Raw genomic sequence first — 25,196 nt, forward strand, 5'->3', positions numbered from 1 at the left:
TGGGAACAGTGTTTTGACCACATGAATATTCAGCAGCAAAATGTAAACTAAAATAACAGTACGATTGTTTTATAAAACCATGTGTGTAGTCGCCATGAGAAAGGCACAGACAGGATAGTAAACAGTCATTATCATGTTTCTGCCTTCCTCATGTTTCATGAGCATATCAGCAGATATGATGGCTCTTCATCCTGTTAGTAAATTGATTCAAATGTTTCACTCTTCATGCATTGTAATGTAAAACAGCAGCTCAAAGCAGCCAATCCAACATCATTACCAGTGCAGTTAGTCACAATTGCTAAAAGGACTTGGTATAAATAGATGGAGAAGTTGCCTACAAGGCATGGACGGCAACATTTTGCACATTATACTGTAGTCTTGCAATGAATGACCATTAACTGAGAAAACATAACATTGTCTATAAATCTATCTATTTGTCAGAATCAACAACATATAGTTATACCTGTGTGTGAGATAAACATGTTGGATTATAGAACTTGTTTGTATTTTGTAGAAAAGAATAGCTTTTCTTATGATTTAAGACAACTCAATAAATTAGACCATTGGCAGTTTACATTTTTTGTTGCATTTATTTCAGTGAGAACGCAAACATCAGAACCAAACAAAGTTTGAAATAACATTTCTCTCAGTAGTAAGTTAAAAATGAAGTTTCTTCATCAGTTAAACACTTTATACATCTAAAGAAGTTTCACACCTGGATTACTTGTAGTAACGTATACAAAGAACTACACCTATAATCACGGTTTAGATCCAACATGAGTTGCACACGGGCAAAAACACATCAATACCTACTGCTAACTCTATTTACAGTGAAATATCCTGTAAAGAGAAATTTACAGGATTGTCTCAATCCTAACCCTTTATTTCCCCTTTGCCATTTTTGGTATCCTTTGTCTTTAATAGCTTTGTGTGGGTAAATGTAAAGACATTTTAATGGAAACACAACAATTTAAATTAAGTGTATACATTAGACAACAAACATATACTGTTAAAATGTATATTACAAGACACAAATAAAAAGGTCTTCCATTGCACCAAATTGGCTTGTATCTCAGAAAGTATTTACAAGTTGGTAGAGCAGACATTTTTGCAGCTACATTTTGTATAATTTAACCCAAGTTAATCCATAAAGGTTGCTTTAAATTGCATACCAAGTACCACAACATGTATGCAAGAATTGTTTAGAGTATTGTTTACTTTTGTTTAACGGAAAATATCTTATTTTACCCCTGAAGAATAGTAGACAGTTCTCACTGAGTATGTCCAATACTCTACAGACATAAATTGAAAAACAGGTTTATTTCATGCAAACATAAATGTTTAATTAATTGTATTAATATTCTTCACAATTCAGAATGTTTAACACACTTTTTTTAAAAGAACACTAAAAAAAAAAACCTATAAGGAATGTCAGTGATTGAAGAGTAAAATCATAATTGTATGCGAATCATGTCAAAGGATGTTTTTCAAAGGCCAGTCTTCATTTTTGTTGGGTAAAAAGCAGATCCCCAAAAATGTAGGACTAACTGTACTACTACTTACTGTAATAGAAGTGCCACAGGAGTACAAAAACAAAAAAACAGTGTTATCTATACAAGTGTGATTCTCCTTTGTTGTACAAGATAATTCATACCTTTAAAAGACCTTTCTACTACTGTATTTGCATATTTCTCAACATAAGTAAACAAATCACGTTGTGGCTAGTGCTCTCTTAATGGTACTGGAAAAGGTGACGAAGGCACTAGCATAGGGTTGCAGCGATACAGCAATTGTTATTTGTATCATCTGTCAAACTTAATATAACCAGCTTCGAAACAACACTGACTATCTCTGGTCTCTGGCTATTCTAGATTACTGTTATTCATGCATAAACTGCGCGCATTTAATCCTCGTTACAAGGCAGGCCCAAGTTACATACAAATAAAAGATGTCTACATGCATTAAGTTTAGAATTTTAAAACATGCAAGTAGCCTAGTTGTAATTAATAGCATTTACCTGTGTAGCAAGAAGCTTGACTTTTCCCCACAAAACCTAGGATTATTCTATTTTTGTATCGCTAAATTATATATTTCTGTGGAAAAATATATAAAAAATGGAACGCGTTTGGTATGCCTCGTATTGCAAATAAGCACAGCGTTTCATACAGCTATTCCAAATACTGAACAATTTGATTTACGCATGATAGTAATAAAAAAAACTTTTTCCATTCTGAAAAAGTTTCATAGCTATATAAGGGGTACATGTATAAAGAGAAAAAGTTATCATTTTTACTCTAGTGATGACAGCTAAGGATGCAAGTTTTTTTTCTTTTTGCAGATTTATTTGTGTTCTCTTAATCTATTTGCTACACACCGAGTGTGTTAACTAACAGAAAACAACCCCATTTATATATATATATATATATATATATATATATATATATATATAGAGAGAGAGAGAGAGAGAGAGAGAGAGAGAGAGAGAGAGAGAGAGAAGAGGCTCAGACGTTTTTATGTAATCATAAAATTGGTTCAGGGCTAGTACTATTGTCTACCTCGGCTTAGTGAGCTCATATTTTAATGAAACATGAACATTTATATTTCAGGGTTTACAAGTCATGAACATTTGTACAAATGGCCTTTGCTTTAAAAATATCTAAATGGTGACCATTTAATTCAATAATATAATTAGAATAGTAGTCTTTTTTCCTCCCCAGTAAAGCATTCAGTATCTTTTTTTTTTTTTTTTTTATCTGCAGTCAGTATAATCGAGTTTGACTCCGAATTGCAGGCAATGTGCTCTTCTTTTTCTTTCTTAATTCAACATAATTTACTGAAATTAAAGTGTAGTGTTGTAGTCTGTTTACTGTCTGGACATGTACTATTGTACTACTTTTGAAGTTTACAAGAATTCAGTGAAATATATTTTGTATTTGAAATTATATTCTATACTGTTATTGTTGACAAATCCACCTGTTCCTTTCTTTAAAATTATCTAGAAGAAAAAAAAAAGTTAGTCCTAGATCCAGATAATACCAGGATATCGACATATTCTGTCCAGGTTGCATTTTGATGTGAAAAATCTTGTATCGCTACAACCCTACACCAGCCAAAACTACTGTTTGACTTGTTTACTTTTAAAATGATTATAAATATCTAAATGAACACAATGCAGGTTTAATGGCGTATTAAAAACTACCAACCAACATGTTAATGTTAAATTTGGATTATAACAATATAATAAAACACGTGTTCAGCAATAGCCGTGATAAATGAGACCTAAAAGGGGATACTGTACTCTTTAAAACATTGACATGAAAAAGATAAACTCTGTACCAGCAACCAGCAGATTTTGTTCTATGTTCAAGTAACACCTTTCCAAAACAACACCTAACAAGTATAAATTAATAATAAATAGTTCCTTTTTACAGTCATTGCAGTTCACTCATTCGGAAAGCTTGTCCTGATTTCTTTCAGACCAAGGCCCCAGGGAAGCGGTCTGTGCTCAGGCAGCCGAGTTGGCAGCCTCATCAGAGTCTGGGTCCTTGGCACTGTCCTCACTGGGGAGGAAGTCTCCCCCACTGGGGGAGCGGCAGTTCAGGTCCGCCACCCCTGACTCCTGGTCGCTGTTGGTGGAAAGGTCAGGGTCGGAGCTCTTCAGGGTGTCCCTGGTCAGGATGAGCACAGAGCTCTCCTCATCCAGCTGCGAGGGGCTGCAGGAGGGGAAGGTGCCTGCAGTGTCAGTGTAGTCTTGAGGCGTGTTGGCGATGCTGTTGTCAGAAATGGACACCCCCAGGTGCTTGTTTATGTCTCTTGGTTTGGCCTTAATTTTGTTGCTGTTTACTTGCGACTTTTCCAGCTTGGCTATTTTCTGAAAAAAAAATAAAAAAAATAAAAAAGAAACCACAAGGAAAAAAAAAAGATACAATTACCACACAATTAAACCTGTAGTTTCTGTCATCTACAACACCAATTTTTATAATTAGTAGTGTAGAGAAAGTTTGGATTCTACATTAGTGCTTAGAAGTTAGTGCTTAGAGTTGAAACATTATCACATTCGACCACTGGTGTTTGAAGACCATTAAAATTTCCACAATTTATATATATTTTCATTACGCCCAATTTTTCAGTTGCATAAAAAAGTGTGAGTGGACTTCAACTCCCAGAGCACACCAGAGTGAAAAAGTTGAAGCAGGAACTTGGCAACTGGTAAGTTCCGACCTCAGAAGTTTGTATTTGTTTGTGGCAATCGGATAGAGGCTTCTTTATCGTTTAGATTGAATTCCTGTAAATTTAGGTATTTGGAGCTCCAACCTCCTCATGGATCTCCAGATCCTCCTCCAACTGCTGCGTCTCCTCCTTCACAGCCATTAGGAAATCAATCACAGACTGTCTGGGGTGCAGTCCTTTCTCAAAGCGGTTATACATCCCCCGCCAAAACCTGCATGATGCACACACCGTGGTTTGTTTTTTAAATAGTAATACAAAATTTGATAAAGCACCATTTTATTTATTTATTTATTTTTTTTTAATATACAATACAGATCTATTCAATTTATCTAAACAGTGACAGATTGAAATACATAATAAAGAACTTTTAGAATGTTATTTTAGAATGTTTTTCTAAACCATGACATAATGGCAGTATTTAAATTAATTAAACAGACCCTTTTTAAAAGAAAAACAAAAAAAAAACAACACCTTATATCTTATTTTCTATAACACGTCAGCAACAAATCATTTAGGTCTGAAAATGCTGGAATGAAGCCCTTTTATAGAAACACTGGCAGCACATTTAACACCCTGGAATCCAAGTGCCAAGATTAGGGAATTAGCATTCAGAACTTTTTGCTTTAATTATACACCAACAGTACCTTCAAGAGCAAAATTAGAAGCAAATATAAAGGCTCTGCAACAAGAAGTCAACATTCATGGTAACCAAGGCGAAGCATTTAAGTCTAAATAGTCAAAAGACAGATCATCAAGTAAAGTATCTGTACAGTATAAAGAAATATAGAGAACACTAAATAGGACCACCAGAAGAAACAATACTCACTTGAAACAGTAGGGGGCAGTATCAGGCCGCAGGACTCCTTGGGTCTGACTGTGGTCTGGTCTATACAATGGATTCATGTAATCTGCACTGTTCTTCCACATGTGGGGCCATAGTGAATGCGTCCTCTCGTGGGTTCTGTGAAGAACAAAAATGAATATAAACTCTACAGGATCTTCTCCACAGTGATTATTAGCTCCCATAACGATACAAATGAAAAACAAAAAACATAAAAGTAGGTTATAGAATCTTTCAATAATAAAATCCCTTGGATTCTGTGTTTATGCAATATATTTGTGCTATACATATTCTGTTAGTGTTCAGGTTTTGGTGCATATGGCTGGGATTATCTTAAGCAGCACTCTCTCACCTCTGTTCTCGCCTCTCCTTCTGGCTGTTGCATATGAAGTTCCCATACTGGCAGGAGTAAATGTGGTTGTGCACATGAACCAAGAACCTCTCATTGTACTCAAAGGCACAAGGGAATTGTTCCATTAAATGCCAAATGCACTCTATGAACTGGTCGATTACTGGAGAGACCTCTTTTGGGTCTCCATCCAAATGATTATACCTAAAAGGAATGAATTATGTTAGTATTGATAGATTTTAAAGGAATTTAAACACACCAAAAAATAAAAATGTACCTTTAAATTAACTGACAAAAAGTTGTCTAACATGTTTCGCCAACAACTAGAAACTGAACAAATATAAAAGCATCCTATGCACAGTATGTGGCACAGTGTAAAGGAGGGGAGGGGGGCTCCAACAGGTAAACTAGAGGAATTAAGACTAGCCGACATGCTAGCTACTACAATTCAAGAGTTCCTTTAGCCCCCCTTGTTGGTTGCGACCCAGTAGTACAAGCAGCTTCCAGGTGCACACACTAGGCAGTCACATGTGCCCAGGACAGCCAATCATATTGGCCAACAACAAAAGCAGACAGGATACAAAAATGGCTGTCACAGCAATGAAATTTGATTTGGAATCCATTTTCCTCTGCAGTCTGCCAACAGAGTAGATGGCTTATTTTATTACATTGAAATTGGCATTCAAGGTCATCCCAATTATGAAATAAAACAAGAAAAAAAAAATACCTGTGGTTGAATTTGTGACCAAATGATACCCAGTCTTTCTCAATAAGGACCTATACAAGAGAATATAAATGTTAACATTGGTTTTAATATACACTTTCGCAAAAAAACAAACACATCTTTGTTAACATTTGGGGGAAAAAAAATAACTACCCCACCTTTACTTGTATTTGAACACACTTACCATGAATCCCTTTAGAGTTCTGTAGTAGGGGTCCAGCAGGAGGCTTGCTACTGAGCACACCTGGGCTGTCCTGTCCCAGCCATCGGAGCAGTGCACAAGAACACTGACAGCCTCCTCTGCCACTGCCTACAGACAGGCACAGAGCACAATATTACACTTGTCTGCCCCTGCAGTTCTGGAACAAGCAGGGTGCATTTAGGGTTATCCTGTTGTATATGTAGTTTTAGATTAGATTTTAGTATGACAATAAAAGGTTTAGTTGCTGATGAGCAGCTTAGGATTTACTCACCAAATATTTACCAAAAAGTAATATAGTGTTGCCTTTCTTACTATTTAAATGGGAGTTTTGGTGTAAAGCCTTGGTGTAATTCGTAGTGTTAAAAAATGAAATACAAAAATATGTTGCAGATGGTTTCAGATATTTCCCAGAATGCAACTGATAACAGATCAGCTTCTGGAAGAGTAAAAGGGAATCTGATCATATTTGCTTTGACATACCTTTGCAATAAAAATGCCAGCATCCAGGATTGCTTTGATATGCTTCAGCCAGCCTGAATTCTCAAGACCCCACAGAAAATCACCCATGGAAGGAGACTTCAGCTCACAAACTGGTGACAAAGTTTAGCATTAACAGCCCATTCAATAAATTAAATTTTCGATATTACCTTGGAGATGCTGGGAAATCGCCATGCAGTGTCAAACTTTTTTATAGTGTCAACTTTATATATTTGTTTGTATTTTTCTATTATATATTCTGACATTTGCTACTGTATTTTGTGCACAGTCTATTCCAGCAAGTTACAATTATCAACTTAAAAAAGCTGAGGTGGTTTGAAAAATTACCAGTTTAACCTCCTAAAAGTTCTGTCTGAAATAGTAATTGTGTATAGAGATTTTCTATTTACTAACTCACAGTGGTCATAGCTGCAAGCAATTTCAGTTGCACACCCCTTGTAATTATAAAAAAATAAGTATCACCTAAACACATTTTTTTAAATTTAAAAAACAAACAAACAAAAACAACATACCCTATGGTAGTAAGGCTGGTAAATAATGATCTTCACAAAAACAGCTATCACGAATTATACAGTTTATGCATAACACGATATCAACCAAGTAAGAGATTCAATACAACACAACTGTTGGGTATACATTATTGCTCACGTGTAAGCAAGTTGCTGTTTAAAGTTGTTGTACCATATCAGTACATACTGTAGACATTCGTACAATACAGAAAACTGTTGGCAAAAAGCAAGCCCCGTTGAATGCCACGTCACCTACAGCTTCTCACATGATTTCAGTCTTATTCCTATAAATATTTACTTTGGGTATCCTGAAATTTACATAAAGGGTACAGCCAGGGTTTACACCTGAAATAAAGCTATTAAATGTATTTTGACTTATTTAAGACAGCTAAACGCCTTACTTGATTTCACTGTGTTAGATCACTTACAAGGCTAAACTTCCACTGCCCATTTAAAAATAATTTGCGATACAAATGTTTATCTACAACATTGAAATAAATATTTGCAAGCTACTTTCCGAGAGCAAAGTCCATGTGCTAAAACAGGCAGTTTGTTTTAGCTACAGACCACCATACAGATGTATTATTCTGTGGTCACTGTATTTAAAGAGTCAGGAACATACTTTAATGTAGTGGACAGTATATGCTTTGTCCCCAAAATGGAGGACAAATTAACGTTCTCTATTAGAGATGTGCGCAAATATCCGATTTATTTTAGCAAGTGCACTGACAATGGCATTTGCAATTTCCTGGGTTGTCCAAAAAAGTTATTTAGTTATTTAGTTAGTTATTAGTGGCTTAATGAATCAACTTGGCTTAATAAAATTTTGTGCTATATACTATTGTAAAAGGAGTGGGAATCAAGGTTTTAAAATACATTTTCTTACCTTTTAGAACTGGTTCCCCTTTAGTTAAGTTGAAGCTCTTTTGGTGTACATTTTATATATGTATAAATATATATTTATGCAGATATTTCAAAGACAACCTGGAAAAGTTGTCTTTGAAATACTGAATTCAGACACAAAAACAATTGAGTACAATACAAAGGGGACAATTTAAAATGCTTTTAGTGGCTGTTAATACATGTTTAAAATCATAAGAGTAAATTCAAAAATCTATCTCAACCATTTACCAAACAACATTTCCCTTTAAATATATCAAAGGCAATCCCCAAATGCTGTCTTATAATAATAATACAATCCAAAGCATAAGCCCTTGTCAAGACGTGTCATGGCAAGGACAAAAATAAACTCTCACTGGTCTGCTTAAGATTTATGTTTCAAAGGCCCTGGGACTTTCCTAGCTGCTGTGAACTCAAAGGGTTTACAATGATAATAACAAAAACAAAGCTTCATTTTTTTTTTTTTTTTTTTTTTTTAAGCACATTATTCTCATGCTCCCTCTTACTATAAATACATTTTAATTTATAAATCAACTGCAGGAGTTTAAAATAGTACAGAGAAAAATAGTACAGAGATGAAAAGCAGATGGATTTCCAGGCAACATTATTATATCTTTAACTGAAGTCTATTTTACAGCCAGCTTACAGAATGCTTGACTTAAATAACAGTGTAAAATACTTCTAACTCATCAGTAGTAGCTTCTATGACTTACCCATCCAAGGGATTAGCCTTACTGCTTAAAGTGTGTGATTAGAGCTTTACCAAACACCAAATCACCAAATTCTACCATTTGTATATTGTTTTATAGTCTCTATACTGGTATTGACTGTATTACAAACAATGGCAAATACAAATACTGAATGTAATTAGTTCAAACTACATGTGCAATTTACAGATATTCAGATGGGAAAGTACTATATACTTCGTAATGAAGAAATAGAACCAACAGCCAACGGAAAGAGAATGTTACGGTAGTCCTATGGTCACAATGAGCAGCTTTAAAAGCAACTGCAAAACCATCCTCTTCCAAACCGCCAACCACTGAACTGGCTAAATCAAGTTCATCTGCTTCTCTACCCAATGTTTATGCTTTGTTTTAGGCTACTGTGCAGCAAATGACTGCCAAACAAACAGCAGATTTCACCTCAACTCAAAGAAAACCGTACGTATCCTGAGAACAAAAAATTCTATAAGTATCTCTACAAGAGATTACCTTCCAGCATCTTCTGCAAGCTATTCCTCATCACATGGATGTTTTCTATACCGATGAACTGAAACTTGATGTTGGAGTAGTTGTCTTCGTTTTCATAGCCCTTCCCTGCAGCTCGGTTTGCCATTGCATTGAGCTGAAAATGACAACAAAAAGACAGCTGGTTATAAAAATTTTTTTTTTAAAAAAGTATCTTAAAAGTAGTCATGAAAGGTTAGACGCTAAAGTATTACACAAAATAGAAAGGGCAGTAGTATATATAATTGCAGTTATTGTGTCCAGATTACTACCAAGTGAATTGGCACCAGAATATGGTACCAAATGTTACGTGGAGTGGGGAGTATATAAAGATGCAGTATCATACTAACTGTTAATAAAATGTTCTTGTCAACAAAAACAAAGCACCCTGAGGGTACACTCAAAGGGGAATGTTATATCAGATACAAAATAAATAAATGTATATCGATACCTAATCCTAAAATCTTTATCCAGGAGTATTTTAACCTGTTTTCTGTATTGATTTAACCAGGAAAGCACTTTTGAGACTAAAGCTTTGTTTCCAAGGGGGGTTCACTGGTTCCTCTTCCTTCCAAAAAAAAAAAAAAAAAAAAAACTTCCATGTTGCTAAAAAAAACAGCATTTTTTTAAATGTATGTATTAATATCATATTTGTGTACTCTACTGGTAAGTTACAGCACAAGCATTTTGAATACCACTGCAGTAAAGGAAGCATGTCATTCTTCAGATCCACTCACCTTTGGTCTGGTGTCCACCACATACATGAACTCACTACCTGGGTTTGCCTTCATGATAGCCTGCAGCATCTGCTCATCTTCCAGACAGCGAGCACTGAAGCCTGACAAAGGTTGGCTGCTTCGGCAAATTGAGGCCTGCATTACAACAACAAAAGTCCCAGACTCCAGATCACACACACAGGATGTTGCCAATCATACATTCAATTACAGAGCTTGACTCACACATTATTAAATTATGGTGAATAGGCTGAACTGCATTATCCATATGTCAAGGAATATTGCACACTTTTGAGACTCTATCTCAAATGCTCTATACTTCGACTCTGGGTGTGAGACTTGTTCATACTACTCCACTAAACAGTATTATTTTTTTTATTAGTACAGTGTTTATACATATCGCTCTTAGGCAACATAAGGATTTAATAGCAATTATATACTGCAATACACGTCTGGTGTAAACTACTAAGAAATATAACAACTAAGCACAACTTACCACCAATATTTCTGGATACTGAACAACTAAGTTCAATAATTCCTTGAGTAATTATTTTTGGTCATAGTTTTGGTTATTAATACATTTTTCACCCACCCCTAAAACTTGCATTCATACAGTATGAGCACGTTTAAATGCCTTGAAAAGAAAATATTTTTAATCCAAAGGGAATATGAATTACGATGAGAATCTAAGGTCTGCCAGAGTGCCTGGCCCTAATTTTCCTCGCCGCATGGATACAAAAAGATCTTGTGGCTTCTGTCTGTTCACAGCTGCATTTTGACCCTTTTTTGTACTTTATGAACCTGTTACTCAAAAACGATAATTACTCTAGTGATTAGCTAGTTTCCCACATCTAGCAGAAAGCAATCCAAATGATTACTGTAATGTGACATGTGCATCCAGCTAAACCATTCTGGTTTCTAATGAACAACCTGGTGCTACTCATGGAGTACCCAGTTCGTCAACAGCATTACACATAAAGTAAACCATCTTTGACTTACGTGGTTATCATGATTGTAGTAGGACAGGGTAGGGAAGCGTCCTCTGCTCCTGAACTTGGAACTCCCTATTATGATTGGTGGAGTTGCCGATGTTGGTGCATAAAGCTCGGTTGGGTAGGTATCACAAACCTGGGCAAGTTGACAAGTTCATGGTTACACTTGGGCATTGTTAAGCCTTTTCAACTTTAACTTTCTCTATTCTACAGTATTATTATTAGTATTATTATTATTATTATTATTATTATTATTATTATTATTATTATTATTTCTTAGCAGCTATCCTTATCCAGGGCATCTTGCAGTTGTTGCAAAATATATTACAGATCAGACCAATTATAAAATACAATAAAGTCAGTAATAAGTAGAGTAAATCAAATAAGAGAAAATCAATACAGCAAATACTTACATTTGAGAGTGATTTTGACTAACAGCAGTTCAACTTACAGTAAAAATATTTGCTTATAAAAGAGTAAATTCCATTAAGAGCAAGTAGTAAGTACAATAAATGGACAACAGCATTTTCGAATAAGAGCAATTACAAAAAACATGAACACGGTTACCTTTAAGAGTAAAATCAAGTACAAGATACAGCAAGTATAATTATAATTGAGAGCAGTAGTAGAATACAGCAAAGCGTGGAGCAGTTAAGTGGAAGTACAAGATGATGCAAGTATTGATACATCTCGCCTCGTTGAGTTTTCCGGTACATCAAGAGTCAAACAGACATGCTGGAGGATTTTCTTTCTGTTTCCATCATGTAAAAAACCTGGACCTTTAGGAAAACAGCGGTAAAGTGACAGCGCCTTAACTAGATAAGAACCAAGCTGCACATACAAATGTGTTATCCAATAACAGCTAAGATTAAAATAATAATAATGGATTTTTTATTTTTATTTATTTATAATATTGGTAAATCCCTGTAAATTTTCAATATTTTTATTAATAAAAAAGCTATCCATACGTGACATAGTTTTTATTTTATTTATTTATTTTTTAAATGGCTACATCCCTGTAAATGTTCACTTTTTATAATACTAAGCTGACAGACACATAGTAAAGTAAAAAAAAAAAAAAAAAAAACATGAAATGTTTAAAAAGAACAGCATCAGTGTTTAACCTTCACAGTGTTGTACAGGGATGGAAAAAAGAATCCCATTACATTTCAGTTTGATCTATTCCTGGTTTTACTATGAGTTTAATAAGACACACCTAGTGTTACCTGTACTCAAGCTCGTAGTGAAACCTGGAATGGCTGGTCCATCCCTGTTGTACATACATTCTCTTTTTCAATTATAAACAATTTCACCTTGCCTAAAAAACTTTTCATGCTGTGTTTTGCTCACACGTTTGCCCAATTTGGAAAGACTCACCTCCTGCAGGGTTACCTGAGCGAATCTTTTGTATATTTTAATTTAAAAAACAAACAAAAAAAAAAAAAACACAAAACCAATTTCCAGCCATTAAAATTCTACTTGAAATTAACACTGAATTAATTTCAAACAGTAGCAGTGACAGTGGGCCTGTGTCTGCAAACTAAAGGCTGCAGGAATCAAGAGTTATCTGCTCACCTTCATAGAAGTAGCCTATTATTCAAATAATTGGCGCCCGTAGCCGTACGGCTTGCAAAATTTCAGCTTCGTTAGTGTATACTCGCAAATAATCTTGAGATCGCTTGAAGCAAAACAGACATTTTAAGCTTATAAGGTTGTACTGTTCATTTAGTGGTAGCAATGGGCAAACGGAAGGAGATACAGTTGGTTGAAGCCTTGAAAAATGAGCAACAATCTTTCTTCTGATGACCCAGAATGTCAGAGGGAAAAAAAAAAAAAAATGTATAAAATCGCCAAACTGTCCGTTTCTGACACTAACGGTGGTGGAGTTACGTGCCGAAAATACGCTGGCGGAATTGAACGTTAGTACTGCATTATCTGAATGCTGCTGCTCTTCCAGGACTGAGCCCGGTAAATACACATTTATACAAGTTTAATTTGTATTTTAATTGCATCAGTGCCTAATATTGAAATGAAGAATACATTTCCCAATCATTAGCACATCATTGCCGAGTTGCGTTATGATCACTGATGTTTTATTTTTTTAACTGAACGTTTTGTCACAACGTGCAAGATAAAAAAAAAGGGGGGTTGTATGAAAAGGTAGCATTGTGGGCCCAGGTGTTATTGGCAGGAGACAGAGTCTCAGAGACAAGGAAAGCTGCAGCTAAGTGCTCACGCTCACTTTTACTAAACAAAGTCCAAAATACAAAACAAAAAGAACATGGGCCAAAACCAAGGTTTAAATAAAAACAAAAGCAGTGCCTTCACTGAACAATAACACACAGTAATATACAGAAGAACACAGGTTCACTCACCCAAAAACTCCTCCACCTTGCTTATAGGCCATGTGGCTGGAGTCTAATTAATCATCAGTTAATCAATTACCTACTTCAGGCTCCAGCTACATTCTCACGTGTATTTTGGCAGGGATAGGAAAATCACCCCATCCCTGCCAACCACCACCAAAACACCACACAACACTATTTACAGGCAGGGCCCTGACCTGCCACAGTGCGTTTATACTCCATGCTTAGGGGGTGAGTAATGATTAGTTGTAGTGATTGTGAGCAATGATTAGAAATGGAACCAGCCCAACAGATTTGTGATCTAGTTTTTCCCCTAGATCAGGGGTCTCCAACCCTGGTCCTGTAGAGCTACTGGGTCTGCTGGTTTTCAGTTACTTGTTTTCAGTTACTTAATTGCACCAATTTTGGCTAATTAGTCCAGATTAACAGGTGTTCCAGATCTTTAGCCACTGAAGATGTAAAACCTGCTGAATAGGAGTTATCCAGGACCAGGGGTTGGAGACCCCTGCCCTTGATGAAGTCTGTATTTCAAATAGGTTTATTTGCAGCTTTTACTATTTGGCTGTTATCAGTGACAATTGCTGTTCTGTCTCAATGGCAGTGTGCCGTTTTTATTCGTTTTTAGAAAGGGAAACAATGTTGAAATTTGATTGCAGTTTTCAATGTGATCACGTAGTTGCTATGAAACTCAGGAAAGAACAAAAATGCAGCATTCTGATTGGCTAAAACACTTTACAGCTAGGTGATGGAGAGTCGTTATCGGCATGAGATGGGACGTCGGTGTAGTTCAGTTTTGCGTACTATGTGAAAGATTTCAAATACCGCCATCTTGTCAGTGGAGCAGAACGACACTCGAGTTAGCTTCTCCCAAAATAAATAAATAACCTATATGCAAAATGCCAATTCTCCCGCATTTTCAGTACTACAGATTGGAATGACAGGCATCTTTTTAGGATCAGGTGACAACCGAACACTGGTTCTGACCTCTCACAACCAGAGCGGAACTTAGGTTACTGTGTATAATTACAGGGGCAGATCTAGCCTTGTAGCTTGACTGATTCACTAAATACTTCAAGAGGCACAAAAGGTGCCCTGTGACCCCACTTCACCTCACCCAGGGGTGGGATGTAAAGCAATTTTTAGAATTTCTGTGTATAGGTGCTAGACTTCCACAATTCAGTTTTCCAGAAACTTGCATGGTTCTCTAGAAATATAAATTTTTCTAGCAAAAGAAACAACATAGGAAAAAAATAAATAAAAATAAATAAATAAATAAATAAATAAATAAATAAAAATATTTGTCCAACAGACAAAGTATAAGGCAAATCGTGTTGTCCATCACACAATTTTTTTTGTCCGGGTGTCGGGCGATATCAATTGCACACCCCTGATCAGTGTTCCCTCTAAGCTTTCTAGATGCTGAGAAACTTGCCGTTTTGACTGAGAAACGGTAAATTATCAGCGAGAAACTTTCAGCCATTAATCAACTGTTTTATTATTTTTGTTGCACTACACAATTTTGAAACAATACTCCAACACAAGTATCTCAACAATTTTACAGTTTGCTGTAATTAAACATTACATATAAACATATATAAAAGTTAGAACTCAATCACTTCTGACTAATTTACAAATATATATATATATATATATATATATATATATATATATATATATATATATATATATATATATATATATATTATATATAATTTATAAAGCACATCAGATCACAAAGTGATTTCAGAGCGCTGTACACTGTCCTAAACACAGACTTGCATATCAGCCGGTCTAGAATTTATGCAACACATATAAAAAGTAAAGATTAAATAAAATAAGCACAAAACCTACACACACTAAACAAAAAGATATCGAAATAGAACTTAATAGATTTAGCGCAATTTACTAAGCAAAAATGTTTTTAGTTTTTTTATGAATGGAATAATCTCTGAAGTGAGGCGGCGTTCAGCTGGAAGAGCGTTCCAGATCCTTGGACCAATGACTGAAAATGCTCGAGCACCGAACCGTTTTAATTTAAAACATGGTTGGCGCAAGATCATAGTATTTGAAGACCTCAGATTCCTATTTGGGTGGTAAATCTGCAGTTTTTCAGCCAAATATTTTCGCCATTGTTGGTAGAGCTTTGTGGATTAGACAAAGTCATCTAAACTGGGCTCGTAGTTCGATTGGGAGCCAATGTAAATCAAGCAATGTCTGGGAAGTATGGCCCTGATGATACATAACATTCAAGAGTCGGCTGAGGCATTCTAATCCTACACCATGGCAATCCTACATACATACCATTGCCATAGTCAAGTCAAGCTGTCACATGCGGAAGAGGAATAGGGCTCCATTGTTATTTTTTGAGAGCGATTAATTAAAAATGATTTAATCGAATTAAGTGTAGTTCCACAGATGCCCACATCTCGCTCCCTCCTCTGCAACAAAAGACCATGGTCTATAGTACTGAAAGCTGCTGAGAGGTCTAACAGGATCAAAAGAGCTGATCCTCCTTTGTCCAGCATATGAAGTAAAACATCAACTGCACACAGTGTAGCTGTCTCCATACTATGAAGGGGGCGGAAACCCGACTGATTTATGTTGAGAAGTTGAAAGGAGGTTAGATATTGCAACTGCTGTGCAACATGTTTTTCTATGAGCTTACCTAAGAAAGGTAAATGAGATATGGGATCGTAATTATTGAGCGAGGTATGGTCCAAAGTAGCTTTCTTTAGAAAAGGAGAAAAGAAGCTAATTTCAGTTCCTGTGGGAAGATACCGTGACATAATGAGGAGTTGACCATTTTTTGTACATGGGCCCAAGGACTGTATAGCTCTGTTTAACCAATTGTGAAGGACAAGGATCACTATCATAGGAAGTAGGCTTCATTTCATATATAACATATCCAGTACTGTGCAAAAGTTTTAGGCAGGTGTGAAAAAACACGTAAAGTAAGAATGCTTTCAAAAATAGACATGTTAATAGTTTATATTTATCAATTAACTAAATGCAAAGTGAGTGAACAGAAGAAAAATCTACATCGAATCCATATTTGGTGTGACCACCCTTTGCCTTCAAAACAGCATAAATTCTTCTAGGTACAATTGCACAAAGTCAGGGATTTTGTAGCCATATAGTCAGGTGTATGATTAAACAATTATACCAAACAGGTGCTAATGATCATCAATTCAATATGTAGGTTGAAACACAATCATTAACTAAAACAGAAACAGCTGTGTAGGAGGAATAAAACTGGGTGAGGAACAGCCAAACTCAGCTAACAAGGTGAGGTTGCTGAAGACAGTTTACTGTCAAAAGTCATACACCATGGCAAGATTGAGCACAGCAACAAGACATAAGGTAGTTATACTCCATCAGCAAGGTCTCTCCCAGGCAGAAATTAAAAGGCAGACAGGGGTTTCAATGTATTGTCCAAGCTCTTTTGAAGAAGAACAAAGAAACGGGCAACGTTTAGGACCATAGACGCAGTGGTCGGCCAAGGAAACTTACTGCAGCAGATGAAAGACACATCATGCTTACTTCCCTTCGCAATTGGAAGATGTACAGCAATGCCATCAGCTCAGAATTGGCAGACAACAGTGGGACCCTGGTACACCCATCTACTGTCCGGAGAAGTCTGGTCAGAAGTGGCCTTCATGGAAGATTTGCAGCCAAAAAGCCATACCTCCGACGTGGAAACAAGGCCAAGCGACTCAACTATGCACGAAAACACAGGAACTGGGGTGCAGAAAAATGGCAACAGGTGCTCTGGACTGATGAGTCAAAATTTGAAATATTTGGCTGTAGCAGAAGGCAGTTTCTTTGTTGTTTGGAGAGCAGTACATGAATGAGTGTCTGCAGGCAACAGTGAAGCATGGTGGAGGTTCCTTGAAAGTTTGGGGCTGCACTTCTGCAAATGGAGTTGGGGATTTGGTCAGAATTAATGGTCTCCTCAATGCTGAGAAGTACAGGCAGATACTTATCCATCATGCAATACCATCAGGGAGGCATCTGATTGGCCTCAAATTTATTCTGCAGCATGACAACGACCACAAACATACAGCAAAAGTCATTAAGAACTATCTTCAGCGTAAAGAAGAACAAGGAGTCCTGGAAGGGATGGTATGGCCCCCTCAGAGCCCTGATCTCAACATCATCGAGTCTGTCTGGGATTACATGAAGAGAGAGAAGCAACTGAGGCTGCCTAAATCCACACAAGAACTGTGGTTAGTTCTCCAAGATGTTTGGGCCAACCTACCTGCCGAGTTCCTTCAAAAACTGTGTGCAAGTGTACCTAGAAGAATTGATGCTGTTTTGAAGGCAAAGGGTGGTCACACCAAATATGGATTTGATGTAGATTTTTCTTCTGTTCATTCACTTTGCATTTTGTTAATTGATAAATATAAACTATTAACATGTCTATTTTTGAAAGCATTCTTACTTTACAGCATTTTTTCACACCTGCCTAAAACTTTTGCACAGTACTGTATATATATATATATATATATATATATATATATATATATATATATATATATATATATATATATACACATATATATTCTTCAAGCGACAAGCGAAGCAATTGAAAGGCCAGATCGGCTTGCTTGAAAAGCAAGTAACAATATCATCAAGGGCCTTGAAAGCTTAGTCAGAAGCTTCATACAGGAAGACACAAAGTATAGGTGAAACATTAGTTCTTCCTGCTGCAACAAAAATGTGCGAGACCATGCATGGAGACAAGTACGGTGAGGCCCTGAAGTCGATCCCTTTATCGCGGGACACTGTAGGGAGGTGTATAGATTTACTCTCTGCTGACATTAAAACGCAGCTGATAACACACATTCAGAACAGTTTGAAAATCGCTATACAACTGGATGAAAGCACAGATGTGGAGAATTTAGCCCCGCTTCTTGTATTTCTACGATACTGTTACGAAGAGGAAGTGTGCGAGGAGTTTCTGTTTTGCCAAGCACTGGAGGGGAGAGCTACAGGGGAAGCTATTTTCTCTCTCGTTGAAATTTTCACCACAAACAATCTTTCTTGGAGTACTTGTACTGGAGTATGCAATGACGGGGCAGCTGCACTTGTCGGACACAGAGCCAAAGTGCGTGCTGTTGCTCCGAGTGTAACATTCACACACTGGATCATACACAGGGAAGCACTCGCTGCAAAAGAATTGCAGCCTGAAGCAAACAAAGTACTACAAGATGCTGTTAGTGTCGTGAGCTTCGTAAAAGCAAGAGCACTGAACAGCAGGCTCTTTACCATTCTGTGTGATGAAGTGGGATCAGAATATAATAAGCTCCTGTCCCACACAAGAGGTGCACTGTGCAACTGGAAGATGAACTTCACATTTTTTTCTGTTGGACAACAACCCTACACCTCGCAGCACATTTTATGAATGAAATGGCTTCTCGTACTGTGCTACCTGGCTGACTATGAAACACTTAATAGTGTTGAATTTAGAAATACTTAAAGAATCTTAAATTCAACAAGCCTTTTTCAGTCTTCAAATTTGATCTGGGAAGATAGGAAACAGCCCAGCAAGGTCCAAGACACCTTACAGGTATTGTTAAAGCATATACAGACTTGATACTTTACGTAACAGTAACTTTTAAATCCACAATATAAAACCTGCCTTTGACGTTGGTTTTCACCAAGTGAGTACAGTTGAGAAGACTGGCTCAACACAGCTGCTAGGTAAAGAGTGGATGAAAAATGTTTACAACTGAAGATAAGGAACTGAGTGGTGTGTGGGAACTGACCTTGATTGGAACACTGGTGACACAAAGAGAAACACAGCTTAAGGTTTAACCCTTTGCGGTACATTTATTCAGCGCTTGTCAGGTGCATTAGGTCCAACTTATTTTCACGCACTGTTTATTTTACACACGCTCTTTAAAATATTTTTTTTTTCAGAGTAAAACAGGTTTAAAAGGCACTGCATCGCAAAAGGACACTCAGTACTGCATCTCCAGCCAAGTCCCACCCTTTGCTCGCTGTATTTTTCACTTACCTCTTCATAGTTGTGCATACTGATAAATCCTCTCCTGATCACTCGTTTTATCACCAAACTGTTCAATAATGTAGCTATCTTTTTTGTTTGTGCCCGTGATCTGTGGTGCAGGGGTTATGTGTATTGATGAGACACGCCCTTTTTTCCGGTTTCTCTCAGCACCTGTCAGTCTCACTCAGTCATTGAAAGGTTTTCTCTGCTTTTTCCAGAGGAAAAAACGACTAGAGACCTGTGCTTGACGTCTTTTGATGACTGGAAAGGGAAAATTGTAATTGTCGACATAGGACCGCAAAGGGTTAATGTCACACACACACACGTTTAGATAAGATATATAAGACAAGGTATTTGAGAGTGCATTTGAGAAACATTTAAGATCTTCAATGCAGGGGTGCAGAATGTTCGTGCCCATGCACACAATGTTTTGGTTGGGAGAACAAAGACTTATGAATTGTTTTACCCTACATGCCGCATACTCATAAACACGTAATACAGTATTGGTAATACAAGCTTTTTGCTATTTTGTTACATTTTCTACTTCTACCCTCCATTTCAAACTTATCAATAATGTTATAATTTTAGTCAGTCATATTTATGTTGTTGTATATGGACTTGGCATTGGGTAAAGTCTAGTGAAAGACGGACAGACCCAGAATCTCTAAGAGGACCATCAACCAGAGGCTTCAGAGCCTAGAAATTGCTTTCATTCAGTGGTAACCTCACTGTAACTAACATGGAACTTGAAACAAGTGTAGAAAGATCTGACATTTTAATCTAATATCAGACAGCAACTCAATATTTAAGTATAAACCTGAAATAAACATAATTAGAAAATAAATAAACGATAGTGTACATTGTTAATACAAACTGAACTGTGTCACGGTCAACATCGTCTCTCAAGAAGTCGGCAGCACTCAGTAAATCTATGTTTGCAACATAGAAAAAAATCTCTCGCTGCCACGATTTGCAATTTTTCCTTATTCTTGATTTTTTTAAGCATATTTCATATAGATATCAGCATATATAAAAAGATGTTATCCCGAAGGCGATTGGGCTACTCTTGCAATTACGCTGCATGACTGTAAAATGACCAGCCCCTATGTAGAAAATGTGTAGTTAACTTACGAGAGCACTGACAAAAATGTCTACTCTTGACCAATATCCTTGAGGCATAAAAGCTTTTCAGTATACAAAGACAAAATTAAAACTGGGAAATCCAAAACTTGTGTACCGAGACCATGTTTTTTTTTTTTTTTTTTTTTTTTTTTTTTTTTAACTATGACAAGCAGATATCATGAAGGATGCCTGTGCAAATACCATGAAAATGTACAATTGCTCACTGAAGGTGTTGGACAGGTGATTACTTCACTACCCAAACCAGCTGAAGGAATTCTAAGTCTCACTGTCTGCAGCATGGAATCTATTTCATGTGTTGACAAAACATGCCAAAACTGTGGAGCAGACACAGCAGTGGATCTTCTATATAATCTAAGAGAAGATAAGGCAGTATCTTATTATCAGTGGCAGACAGTAGAGGGTGGAAGGGTAAAGAAGATACTGGTGGATGCCACTACAGAAGACTCCAAAGATGACCTGATAGGACAGCTTGAGCTTTTTTGCTCAACATGTTTTTAATGCTAGACGACAACATAAAGAGCTAAGGTACCTAAAGGAAGTTCTGAAACTGGGAGAAATAATGCTGCAGGAAGACTTTTCTGAAAGCTTCCTACTGAGAAATCAGCGAGAGATCATGTCTGCACATTGGTCAAATGAAACTGTAAACATATTTACTGCAGAAATTTACTACAGAAATCACAGTGAATTATTGTACAAGTCATTTGCAGTCGCTTCAGATTAACTGTCCCATGACAAATATAGTGTGTTTTAACAAGGCAATTAGAAACATACAGCAATAAACTACTGTGAACAAAGTGCACTACTGGAGTGATGCATGAATCAGATTTCGGATCATCAGCAACAAGGAGGTTCTTTGAATGGGAAAAGTCCAGTTGATGGTGTTGGTCGAGAAGTCAAGCGTTCTGTGTGGAGAACCACCTTGCAGAACCATGCGGTTGTCCAGAACGCAGAAGATTTTGCAAAGGTTGCATAGGCTGAGTGCAAGAAGATCCATGTCCTCTATTATTCCAGACTTCATATAAGAAGCACAATGGAAATGCTGCAAATGAGATGGCAGAGAGTAAAGGCCATCCCACATACTCACTCTGTGCACTTTGTTCAAAAAGCAAACAGCACTACTATTTGAGTAGCAAGAAATTCATGTTTTATGTTGCAACACATCTGTACTGACCACCAGCTCCTTGAGCTCCAAAGTGACGCTAATGCCAGTGCATAACTGTACCTTCAATTGAGCCAAAGAGAGAAGAAAAACAGCAAATCATAAACAGACCCTTGCATTGGTGATTAAGGCTCGAGGCTTCGTCACTGTCAAATATGTTGTGAATAAGACAAGAAAACGTTACCTACAGGAAGTCAGAAACACTGAAATTCTCTAGCATCTCCAAGAAGAGCTTCATGTGCAATTTATGAGGAAAAAAAGATATGGAAAGGTGTTCAGTTCTAAAGAGGGGGGTGTCAGCTGGATAGCTATATATCAGATTGTTGAATAAGTGGACTGTCATGTTGATGGAAGAGGAAGGATTCACTTGTCTAGTCCTGTTGATGTGACAGATGTGGCAGTTTTTAAAAATTAAACGACATCCATTTCCCAGACTTTAAATAAGCACAATGGAAATGCTGCAAATGAGATGGCAAAGCAACATTACCTAGCAGTTCAGAAACACTGAAACCATCCAGCATTTCCAAGAAGAGCTTGATCACGGCCATTTGCCAGAATTCTTAATAATAATAAAATGGCAATTTAACAAACAACACCAGCACTCAGGATAGGCCAAGTTTGTCCCCTCCGGGACGTCATTAGCTTCTTTATTTAAATAGTTGTACATATTTACTTTCGTGAATTATATTATATAAAAAGTCAATACCTTACCTTAATAAAAGTGTTATGTTTATTGTAAGTTCACAGTTTGCTTGATTTTTAATTTTTTTTTTATTTAGTAGTCGACAATTATTTTTTGTATTTTCTCCCATTTTAGAATATTCAGCGCTCGGTCAATCGTGCGCCACTCCAGTCCACGGTCAGCAATGGAATAGCCTGGACTCGAACCGCCGAAGTCCAGGCTATAGGGCGCATCCTGCGCTCCATTCGGAGCACCTTTTTTCTTGGTTGCACCAATTGGAAGCCCCAGTTCACAGACTTTTTAAATTGTAGATTTAAACTTTAAAAAAAAACTTTTTTTTCTGCAGCTCCCACCGCAACACTAATAAAACCTTGCCTGTTTAAAAAAATAAATAAATAAATAGTCAAGTAAGTTGTTTTTTATTACAAACGCAATTATGATTAATAAATTACAATTAGGATGAAACACGTGACACTCAGAATACTGTGGAATACCCCTGCAGCAAGTATTTTGGACATCCTGCTACCCTGCCTCAATGAACACACACCAGCGGCATATCCGATGCCCTCTCAGAGATTAGGTAACTAATTACTAGTGATGGAACTTCAAATAGTTTCCTTTTCGAATACACGGGGTCCAACATGTTCGGGTAATTCAGGTAAATACATGCTGTTACGAAATTTTTTAATTCCTGGAAGGAAGCTTTTAGTGTCTTTGTTGGCACCAATATTGTCTGAACCATTGATAGTTTCTGTTTCTCAAAATAATTTTGTTTATATATATATATATATATATATATATATATATATATATATATATATATATATATATATATATATATATATATATATATAATTATTTTGAGAAACAGAAACTATCAATGGTCCTTGTGTCACAAAGACAGCTGAAGTGGGCTGCGTCAGAACCAGGAAAAGGAATGAACACAAAGACAGGACAGTGAAGTGAAATGATGAAGACGCTTGCTTGCGCCGGTTTATTGCAAAATAAAAGGGTTTAAACAAACAGAAAACAGGACACGGCACTTTATGCCAAAACAAACAGACATAAACAAAACGAACTACACAGACAACACACAGTGAGCAGATATTTAACTTTACATTCTTATTTACCATTATCTAATACCTCCGTCTCCAATCCCGTTCTCCACTTACCGAACACCCAACCCCGAGTGGGTGAAAACATGCTGCTTTTATGCAGCTGAACCAAGACTCGATTGCTAATCAATCATTCAATTGGAGTCTCCGTACAACTGCACGTGAATTAATAAAGTGCAATTCCCCGTGCTCACATATTACTTTTTACTTGCACGTGAAGTGCTGTGCAATCCTCGTGCCTAAATATAAATATACATTTTAAACACTCGTGTTACACAGACCCGTTTATATCCCGTGTACCAATGACTATACACCAACATTTAACACATCACACGCAACATATAACAGAAAATACACACACAGGGGCGGGCACTTCGTCACATATACCCTCCCTGTGCAAAGCACACATGGCCCCCCCCTTAAAAGCCCAAAAGTCCCACACAAAGTCCTGGGCCAGGACCGGAGGCTTCAAGAGGCCCACAGGTCTTAAGGCTGTCAGCAGCAATGCTGACAGTGGGGTGGCATACTCCTGCCAGGGTAGTCCTGGCAGTGGAAAGGCTGCTTGGGGGGTGGTCTCCTGACCTTCCCCCTTCTTCGGAGCCGGCAGCTACCCTTGGTGGGGCTCCGACCACAGTACTTCCGGCAGCGAAGAAACTGCAGTGGGAGCAGGTCTCCTGACCTCCCCCACGATCTCCGGCAGCGAAACTGCTGCAGTGGGAGCAGGTCTCCTGACCTCCCCCACAATCTCCGGCAGCGAAACTGCTGCAGTGGGAGCAGGTCTCCTGACCTCCCCCACAATCTCCGGCAGCGAAACTGCTGCTGGGGTTGGTGGTCTCCAGGCCTCCTCTCCCTTCGCGGCCTGCAGCTCCCCTTGGTGGGGTTCCGGCCACAGTACTTCCTGCTGCGATGCGAAGAAACAGCCAACCCCAATCGATGTGGAGCAATGAGCAACCCCAGGCGATGCTGCGCGGTGGGCAATCCCAGGCGATGCTGCGCGGCGGGCAACCCCAGGCGATGCTGCGCGGCGGGCAACCCCAGGCGATGCTGCGCGGCGGGCAACCCCAGGCGAAGCGTGGAAGGCATCCTTGGGCGAAGCGTGGAAGGCATCCTTGGGCGAAGCGTGGAAGGCATCCTCTGCTGGTGGACGGGAACCCAGCAGGCATTCACCCTCTGCTGGTGGAAAGGAACCCTGCAGGAATTCACCCTCTGCTGGTGGACGGGGACACTGCAGGCATTCATCCTCTGCTGGTGGACGGGGACCCAGCAGGCATTCACCCTCTGCTGGTGAAGGAGGCAGAGGCAGCTCCCGCTGCTCTGCTCCTGGCAGTGGAGGTGGCGGAGGCAGAGGCAGCTCCTGCTGCTCTGCTCCTGCTGATGGAGGTGGCGGAGGCGTGTAGTCTCCTGGTGGCGGAGGTGGGAGCGGCGTGTAGTCTACCCTTATTACAGGGGACTGGTGTGGCTCTCCCTCACTTGCAGGGGACTGAGCGGCTCTCCCTCACTTGCAGGGGACTGG

The 25,196-nt window shown here is 38.0% G+C and overlaps 1 protein-coding gene across 1 annotated transcript in view; it reads right to left on the minus strand.

Annotated features, from left to right (window-relative positions):
* Positions 1–571: 571 nt before the first annotated feature.
* Positions 572–25,196, minus strand: part of mtmr7a (myotubularin related protein 7a) — a 29,472-nt gene continuing 4,847 nt past the window's right edge. The window contains exons 5-14 of the mRNA XM_041258526.1: positions 11,216–11,344; positions 10,220–10,354; positions 9,468–9,600; positions 6,827–6,936; positions 6,329–6,454; positions 6,148–6,197; positions 5,424–5,624; positions 5,057–5,191; positions 4,315–4,441; positions 572–3,871 (exon numbers count right to left, since the gene is read on the minus strand). Coding sequence (XP_041114460.1) covers positions 3,506–3,871; positions 4,315–4,441; positions 5,057–5,191; positions 5,424–5,624; positions 6,148–6,197; positions 6,329–6,454; positions 6,827–6,936; positions 9,468–9,600; positions 10,220–10,354; positions 11,216–11,344 — 1,512 coding nt within the window. The 3' untranslated portion in view covers positions 572–3,505. The remainder of the gene's footprint in view (positions 3,872–4,314; positions 4,442–5,056; positions 5,192–5,423; positions 5,625–6,147; positions 6,198–6,328; positions 6,455–6,826; positions 6,937–9,467; positions 9,601–10,219; positions 10,355–11,215; positions 11,345–25,196) is intronic.

This window comes from Polyodon spathula, chromosome 1 (genome assembly GCF_017654505.1).
Source record: "Polyodon spathula isolate WHYD16114869_AA chromosome 1, ASM1765450v1, whole genome shotgun sequence".
Classification (NCBI taxonomy): Eukaryota; Metazoa; Chordata; class Actinopteri; order Acipenseriformes; family Polyodontidae; genus Polyodon; species Polyodon spathula.